Source organism: Arachis stenosperma, chromosome 4, assembly GCF_014773155.1.
Source record: "Arachis stenosperma cultivar V10309 chromosome 4, arast.V10309.gnm1.PFL2, whole genome shotgun sequence".
NCBI lineage: Eukaryota > Viridiplantae > Streptophyta > Magnoliopsida > Fabales > Fabaceae > Arachis > Arachis stenosperma.
Genome location: NC_080380.1, coordinates 12,506,581 through 12,515,947, shown reverse-complemented (window position 1 = coordinate 12,515,947; position 9,367 = coordinate 12,506,581). Strand labels below are relative to the sequence as shown.

At 37.4% G+C, this 9,367-nt stretch overlaps 1 protein-coding gene across 1 annotated transcript; it reads left to right on the top strand.

Annotated features, from left to right (window-relative positions):
* The first annotated feature begins 1,994 nt into the window (after positions 1-1,994).
* LOC130974621 (protein FAR1-RELATED SEQUENCE 5-like) lies at positions 1,995-4,960 on the top strand. The gene is made up of 8 exons (XM_057899482.1): positions 1,995-2,347; positions 2,444-2,844; positions 3,066-4,027; positions 4,124-4,206; positions 4,292-4,333; positions 4,456-4,512; positions 4,677-4,733; positions 4,867-4,960. The coding sequence occupies exons 1-8, from the start codon at positions 1,995-1,997 to the stop codon at positions 4,958-4,960; spliced, it is 2,049 nt and encodes a 682-aa protein (XP_057755465.1).
* Positions 4,961-9,367: the final 4,407 nt, after the last annotated feature.

Genomic DNA, 9,367 nt, shown 5'->3' with positions numbered 1-9,367 from the left:
GTAATTATAGATTCTAATCAATTAATTAGGTTAAAACACTCTCATCAACGATCACACGGCTGCCCCATGCAAGATCGTTCCAACGCAGCTGCCCTCTTATCTACGATCGACAGCGCCGCCCTCTCATCTGCACACAACACAGCACGGCTGCCCCATGCAGGATCTTTCCAACGCAGCCGCCCTCTCATCTACGATCGATAGCGCCGCCCTCTCATCTGCACACAACACAGCCGGTGTTCACTCCTTCAGAATGGCAGAATCGCAAGAAGAACGTGCTGCAAGCGAGGGTCCTCATTTATGCACATCACCTAGCCGAAATTCATTAATGGAGGTTGATATAGTTGAACCGTTAGTTTGTGTTGCCTCTGAAGTTTTTGAAAATTTATCAAACGAACAAGAAAACTTAGCCGCCAATGTCGCAGAGCATGGTCACAAGTCAAACAAGGTGAGCAATTAGGATCCTCAAATTCTGCCATGGATGTTTATTTCGCGTTTAATTCTACCATAAATGAGTTTTTTGATTGTATGCTTATTGAAACATGCACTTGTAATCGATGAGTTGAGATGTAATTAAAGTTATGTTTGTTTTATTTTTAATAGTATGATTATATGCATTGAGGATTAGCTGAAATTAAGTAATCATTTTATGGTTATATGATTATATCCAGGAAGTATATTTTCTTATGTGTTTTTGTATGTGAATTTATGCTCTCATCATGTTAAATGGCATCTTCATTTGCTAATCATCCTATTATGGACTTATGTGCCTATATGCATGATGGGATAGCATAATTTAATTTTTTGGGATGCTTATATGAATTTATTTTTATCTACAGTGTGTGTATATTATATCTACATGATGACCATGCAAGTATGTAAAATAGATAACTATAGTGTGATGCAGAGGCTGAACTTGTTTACTGAATTGAAGGAAATGTTATTTGTATTTGCAACATGTTAACCATGATATGCTTATATGAATGTTTTAATCATGTAATGATATGCTTATATGCTCACTGCATATTTGTAACGTTATATGCTCATATGCTTTCGGCATATTATTTTAATATTTTTCATGCTTATAGGAATAAATAATGTTAAAATTTTAATATTTTTCTTCCTGCACATGAAGAAAAGAGTGTGTGTATCTAAATATACAGGAAAAGAATTTTTTTTATGGAGTGAAAAAAGAAGCCACTAAAGATAGATTAAGGCCCTTAAATAATAGCCCAAATAAAAGAAATAATTTTACATAATTTTCATAATATTAAAAAAAAACAACTAAAGGGTTGAATTTAATTAAATAATACATGAAATGAAAAAAATAATTCTCATGGTTTGATTTTGTAGCTGTTGATGTGTTTTCGGTGATTGTTTTTGAGATTTTATTTAAATGAGTTTTGATAAAGTTCTTCCTCCTTTTGGTTACTCTGTTTGTTTTGAAATTATCGGGTATGCAGTTGTCGGATGTTATGGATGTTGGAAGTGAAGAGATGGAGCCTGGTGATGAGGTACTGGAGTCTAGCTTACTTTTGTTTAGTCATAATGTTCATGTTTTATTTGAAGACTAATGGTAATTAATTTTTCTTTCGGATTAATATAAAATACAGTTACCAGATCATGGTAACCTACAAGAAGATGAGATACCAAGAGTTGGAATGCGATTTCCTCAGCTACAGATAGCGCATGACTTTTATGTGTCCTATGCAAAGAAAGCTGGATTTGCAACTAAGATAAGGACGACAACATTTGACAAGATCACGAAGGCTCCCATTAACCAGGCTATACACTGTAATCGCGATGGGATCCGCGAGTCTCGTGTTAAAGCACCAACGCGGAAGAATACGATTTCAGCTGCTGGGTGCAAGGCAAGGATATATGTAAAGTTTGATAAAGACGTGCAAGACTAGGTTCTGCTCAAGGCTGACTTGACGCACTCTCACCCTTGTTCACCGAAAAAGGCAGTGCACTATCATGAGTATAGGCAGTTGACCATGCATGCGAAGTGCGTGATCGAGGATAATGATGAGGCTGGGATTCGACCAAACAAGACATTCCTTGCTTTGTCAAATGAGGCTGGTGGCCCCTCTAACTTGGGATTCTCAGAGAAGGATTTAAGAAACTATATAACAGCAAGGCTCCGAAGTAGCAACGTTAATGCGGATGTCAGGGAGATGATGAGCTACTTTAGGAGAATGAAGGACATCAATCCGAACTTCTTTTACGCGGTGAAGTTGGACGATGAGTGTAAATTTAAGAGTGCAGTATGGGTTGATGCAAGGTGTAGGGCGTCGTATGAATACTATGGAGACGTCGTGTCAGTTGATAGCACGTACAGTACAAATAGGTACGTATTAGTTAAGTTGGTATTTTTACCTTTTCTTGATAATACGAATTTTGATCTTGATTGGCATTTCTTACATCTGGTTGGTTTTTCTGGTAGGCATGGATTACCGTTTGTGTCGTTCGTTGGGGTCAACCACCATGGTAGGTCGACCCTCCTCGGTTGTGCTTTGTTGGGGAATGAAAAAATCGGAAGTTATGAGTGGGTTTTTCTCCAATGGGTGAAGTGCATGGGAACTGCTCCAAAGTGTATCATAACCGATCAATGTCGATCCCTTTACCGTGCGATCAAAAATACTTTACCCGACACACGCCACCGGTGGTGCATTTGGCATATTATGAATAAGCTACCTTCGAAGCTTGGGGGTTACCGCCGGTACGGAGCTTTGTATGGTGACCTAAACGACATTGTGTGGAACTCTCGGACGGAGGAGTCATTTGAAGATGATTGGGCTGATTTTATAGATGAGTACAACTTACATAACAACACATGGCTGTCAGGTTTGTTTCTGTAAGATTACTTCTCGCGCTTTAATTGCAATTGGTCGGCATCTGAATGTTTAGTTTATCAGTAAGTTTGCATGACAATTAGCTAGATGTTCATTATAGTAAATATTTGGATGGTTAATATATCAGTGATTGTGGATGTTCATTTCTCAGGTTTAGTAATATGTTTGGTGTAAGCTTTATATGCTTAATTTGGTATTATTTATTTCGTGTAGTTCTGTATGATGACCGACGCATGTGGGTCCCAATATACTTTAAGGGTGAATTTTGGGCAGGAATGCGGAGTACGCAGAGGAGTGAGAGCATGCACGCATTCTACGGTGGATACTTACACAGTAAAACTAGCTTGGTCCAATTTGTTCATGAATATGACAATGTGCTTGGAGTCAAGGAGCAGAGGGAACTGGAGGATGATGCTGCAGACTCGAGGGGGGTTATCCCTTGTGCAACTACCTCGCCTATAGAGAAACAGTTTCAGCAAGAGTATACCACGAGCATTTTTAGGGATGTTCAAATTGAGTTTGTGAGGAAGGCTAACTGCAGAGTTTCTGCAGTTGATGAACAGGGTCCAGTGGTCTGCGTGAAGGTGGAAGAGGAGAAACTACTCAACGATACTATTCTATGCGTTCCGTATGATGTTCACTTTGACCGTTCCACACATGAGCTTCGTTGTGAATGCAATCTTTTTGAGAGTTCAGGTGTGTTATGCTGTCACTGCCTTGAAGTTTTCCATTCGTATAAAGTGTACAAAGTACCGTCCTGTTATATTCTTCCTCGATGGAGCAAGAAGATAAAGCGCAAGCATACGTATGTCAAAAGTAGCCATGATGTCAGTCGGTCAGATGAGAGTCATGTTGCATTTAGGGAACTGTGTGCACACTTCTATAATGTTGCTCAAGAGTTTCTCGGTGATGATGAAGAAACAGCATTGCTGCATGTTGCTTTGGAAGAAACAAGGGCCAAGTTGGCTACGCACCGTGCCAAAAAGAGGTCCGAGAGCATGGCAGAGACTCAGACCAACATTGGCTCTCAGAGTTCGAATGATGTCGGTGTTGATGACATCCAAGGCCCATCGAAGGTCACCACAAAGGGCAGGCCAAAGAGTAAGAGGCTTGGCTCTGCCCTTGAGAAGTCCATCAAGAATTCAAGACGGAGAAAACAAAAGAATTCACATCCGGTATATGTTTTGCTTAATCCCAACTTTGTATGTTTATTTGGTATAGTACTATCCTATAACATAACTATTGGACTTTTTCTTTTTAATTTTTGGCAGGTGGTTCGTCCGCACACATTTCAAGATATAAACCATTGTGATGTTTCTAGCCTGGATGTTCCCAAACAAGACGGTGGTTTCATGTCTTTGTTAAGCTCCTTCAACCAAAAATGGGATTAGTGGTACGAGGTTGTGATAGTGTATATTTTCTCATTTCTGTGTTTATAGGATTCATGTTAGTTTCAAGGTTCTAAGGCAGCTGTTGCAAAGGTCCACATGCTATTGATTGCAAGAACCATTTTTCCATTTGTTAAAACGAAGCATTTTACTATTTTTATTTCTTGTAGACTTTAAGCATAACATGTATATTTGATGATTATTCTATAACTTAGTATACAGTTTAATAAAGTTGTTTCTGATTTCTACACGCTTGACTATATAGTTTTTCGGTACGTAGCTATTCCTCATAGACATTGTTTTCACGTATTTTCAATGAACTAAAGTAGATGTTCATTTCTATAGGTGTTCAGATGTTCATTTTTACTATAAACAAAGATGGTTATTCGTTAGATTTTGTGATCACTTGGTTATGTTTTGGATTTGTCCTTGTTAGACTGGATGTTCATTTTAGTAAGTTATTGGATGTTCAGATTAGCTATATTGGCGGATGGTTAGTGGTCACCAGTTTTGATAAGCACAAATATGGCAGCTTTACCAAACAACCTTTACAAATCAGGGAGTCTCAAATCTAAAAGACATGGATAATTTTTAGTTAACATAACCAATATGTCATTGTACTGTAGGAAAAAAAATGTCATGGAATCAAGTCTTTCTAATGTGAAAAATAACAAAGCACTAAGCATGTCAACAGTAAGTAAACTCAGTATAACAAAGTAGTTGAATTCAGTGTAACTAATACTAAGTAAGCAACTTCTTCCTCCCTCTGCGCATTGCCCCCTTCGGTAATCCCTCCGCACGTTCAATCAATGACCGTGTACTAGGTGCAGTGTATGGTGAACGAACGTCCTTCTTCTTGTTCCGTGGTTCATTGCGACGAACAGGTATAGCCTTTTGTTCCAATAACGAAATGAGCTGGTGTACCAATGTATTGTGCGGGCCACAAATAATATCTAGCATCAACTCCATCCTGTCTGATTGGAGTGAATCCTGTGGGTAGATTTATCAGTTGGTTTAGTATATTGAACCTTTACATTAATAATTATACAAGATCAATCATGACACTTGCGCAAATGTGAAATTTACAAACCTCATCCCATTCACAAAGTTGACGTTCTTCGGTCCAGCTCTCCATCAACTTAATGACACACATGCCACAGTCAAAGCTACAGGACAATAAAACGCTATTGCAATTAAGTTGAGGAAAACCAAGTTACATGGTACGAAAAATTTTCAAATGATATCTAACAAAGCCTTAAATTTGGGTTAAAATTTCATCTCACTTGTTCGGTTGCTTTGGAACCATCGCGTACGAACGAGCTGGGCCGTGCGTTGTCCGAACAAATGCAGGAATAGAAATGCTTGCCATATCCTCACATAGTCTCCCCTGAAAATCATGCAACGAACATACGCGAGCAAAATTTAAAGTGGGCTGAACTGTGCGGATGAATATTGATTAAAAGAATTATGGTATCTTACCACATATGCATCGAGCTTTATTCGCTTATCATCTTCTGGACCATAATGCAAACTGTCGAGAATAATTAAACGTTTTGTAACCACATCAAATGCATATACCCACCAATGGCCCCTCCAACAATAAGGAATTAACCACTGCAGCAAGCAATACATATGAAGAAATTATCCATGTGAGGAAAAAAAAAAGGAACAACACAAAAACTATTGATCTCATTCGACCATTCAAGAACCTTAACATTCTCAAATGTGACAAGCTATTTCCAACAGCTATTTAAATATAAAACAGCAACTCACCCATTTTCTCTTTGCAGCTTCTACCTTGTCAAAGAACCTAGTGTCATCACCAAAGCTTGGACTAAGACCATCATAAATTGGTGCCACACCGTCCATAAATGTTTCCAGAGTATGATTTTTTATCACTGATTCCTGCATATCCACACATAGTAAGAATCCCAAGAAAAAGCTCTCTCCACATTGTAATATGAATGTAATTACCAATATGCCTGGACACACGCAATAGAACTCTCGCTTGAACCTAGATGATTGAGTGTCGTTGTAAGAATAACACATCCATTGAATTACCTACACAGAGTATTCAGCATGTATAATTTAAACACCGATACAAGTATAGAGAATTAAAACCCATGCTTAAGTTCATATACTTACACAGCTGTTTACCCAATTGCGGGGTTTCAAGGTCCAGAAATCCTTCCTTTGTAGTACCATGTAGCCCCGCCCTTCGTAGGAAGCTAAATCTTGATTTTTATCCAATGATGGGTTAACTATCCATGTTTTTATTTGTTCCTCTTTAGTCTCTCCCATCTTTATTTCTCTTAATCTTGGATGAATTGAATGTAGTGGGGACGGGGTTGGAGTCTTTTCAAGCTGAGTTAAACCCAGTGAAAATTACCTTTTCTGCCTTCCTATAGGTTGGATGAGGTGAAGTTTTCCCTTTGGTAGATTGTGATTCGTCAGTGCCGCTGCGGGTCCTTTTACACCTCCCCCTCGTTAACAGCTTTACTCGAACATTGTTTCTTCTGCTTTCTCTTGGTCCTTACATTTGTTACTATGGAACCCTGTGTGTTCAACATTTGGTCAAAAGCAAGATTTCAATCACTCAATGTGGACCGCCAATTGCATTTCTTTTATCAACTAGAATTTATAAAATGCATTAGTAGAAGTTGAACCTGTGAGATGACGTAGTCGGCCTTCTTATCAAGCTCATTAGTCGTCCACTCAACAATACAGGGTTCGGGAACTCGACATGCATGCAATGGACCATGTTTCAAGCGCTGAAAGTACAAAAGCTATAGAAAAATAACTTAAATTTTAGGAATTACACATACGGTGGTACATTGGCTTCAAATTAACTTAATTTATTGCATTACCAGCAGCACGAACATGCACCCGCCGCATGTTTCCCTGTTCTCATCTTGGAATTTACTTATCGCATCCCGCAGCCACTTTAATATGTGATAAGGCCAATGAAACCTTCTAGGGTTCGACACATCTAATATTGGAGGGAGGTGCCACGGAGAAATAGTTTGCTGGCTTGTGGGGTTCAGAAACATCTTCAAAACCACCAAGATAAAGTATCTTCTGAACCTCATCCTCTGTTGCTCAGTCTCCATTGGACAAGCAAAGACAAACTCACGGATTTGGCTTGTTGTTTTCTTCTGAAACTCCGCCTTAATTGCAAGATGCGATGGATTTTTCTTCTGCAATTCTGGTATTGGTTCGCCTGCGAGGAACGGAACATTTTGCCACAATTACTAAGTGTCAAAAACAGATAAAGTAAACCACTCAGAGAAATTTTTACAACCTATATAACTAACACTAACCATGAGAAGGTATGCCGAATACACTGCCAATAAGTTCGGCACTAATGTGAATGTTCCCTGCGTCCACCATGAGCGTGTCTGTGTCAACGTCATAAGCCTTGGCTAGTTGGAGCATGATGCTCTGTTTCACATGCCATTGTGGTACGCGACGGAGGAAACCGAATCCTATGGCCTCAATCTCGTCCAACTTAGCTCGTTCATGATGTCGTTCCGGGTGGGTAAATAAGTTATTGATGTAGCAAGGTGAGCACCGGGTCTCTACTAGTTTCTGTTGAGCAAAACCAAAGAGGATCAGAATAACGTTTTAAAAAAAATATGTTGATTTAGTGATGTAATTTGTTCGATACCTTTTTACCCATCTGAGTTTCAGGTCAGCCGGTATACAGATTGATTCGTTCGAGCAGCGTGGTAATCTGCTTACGCAATAGTCCCCCTGAAACCTTTCAGTGTATCTTATATGTTATGAAAGATAAACAAATATCAAGGCTCAAAACTTCTCATTAGTAACCATCTATAATTAGGATGAAAAACTAATCCATGAACACATGAATCAGTAATTACACACTATCAACCACACCAACGGTAATGCTTAGCTCTAACAAACAATGAAACAATACAATTAAATAATTCGGTAGCTTATCTAAATTTTAAAATAGGTTCTTATAACTTCGCAAATATCGTATCACCGATTATGTATGAATACTTGAGTAGTGATTTATTTTTTTCGGAAAACAAAGAGTTTAAACTTTCAAGTATTAATTATGAATTCTTAAACTATGGAGAAGTAGAAGCTAAGTCTTTGGACTTTTATGCCTGTTGCTTATTAAAAAGAAAATTTCATTTTAACTTGTTTTCATATAGAAAAATCTTAATTTGATAATAAATACTATAACATATTATAGAATTTAGCTAAAACATATTTTTAGAGAACTTAACGGAGATAATGATAATTTCCTTTTACTTTTTTATATATAATGTATTAAACTTATAAAAAAATTTATTTTTTTAATAATTTTTTGCGCTTTACGGTGTTATAAAACAAAACCTACATTATATATTATGTTATTTTCCAAGAGGAAAAAAATAGAAAATTTAAACATAATTACTTTGATCCTTAAACTTTGATCCTTTAAACATAATTACTAAGCATGTTATACTTATATGACAAATCAGAGTTTCTTCAACTGCAAAACATCCTCTAATTGCATGTGAAAGAAGTGAAATATTTTTCAGTTTTTCACATATATTCAGCTCATAAAAAGAACGAGATATGAAAGTAACATACCCACGAAATTCAAAATTATACGGTTGAAAAACAAGTCATTGGTATTAGTATGTAATAGATATTTCAAAAAATCAAGAGAAGCAAATCAACTTTCCCCAAACTGATTTGGATGACAGGAAAATAATTCCAAAATGCAGAGTTATGTTAAGTAACCACACATGCCCAGCACAAACCTAAGATAAATCAAGACACGCCTCACAAAATTTGAAGAACATAAAATAATATGACCATACTAAACTAACCATCCAAGATAATATCAACGCAGAGTCAAAAAAAATTTCAAGACTAACCATCCAATATCATACTAAACTAACCATCCAAAGTCATACTAAACTAACCATCCGAGATAATATCAACGCAGAGTCAACAATGGTCAAGCAACAAAACGACAAATTAGATGCACATGGTCCACACAGATACAGTCAAAAAAAGGAAAAAAATTAATTTAAAATGCTATGAAATCAAAACGAACAAACTTTTTCGGTTCTTTCCCGCGCTAAAGTTAAATCATCATAAATTAGA

Coding starts and splice junctions, on each gene's coding strand:
- LOC130974621 (XM_057899482.1), top strand. CDS start 1,995: ATGCATGCGAAGTGCGTGATCGAGGATAATGATGAGGCTGGGATTCGA. Junction 4,207..4,291: donor AAACAAGACGGTGGTTTCAT/GTCTTTGTTAAG, acceptor CTGTGTTTATAG/GATTCATGTTAGTTTCAAGG. Junction 4,513..4,676: donor CTTGACTATATAGTTTTTCG/GTACGTAGCTAT, acceptor TGTCCTTGTTAG/ACTGGATGTTCATTTTAGTA.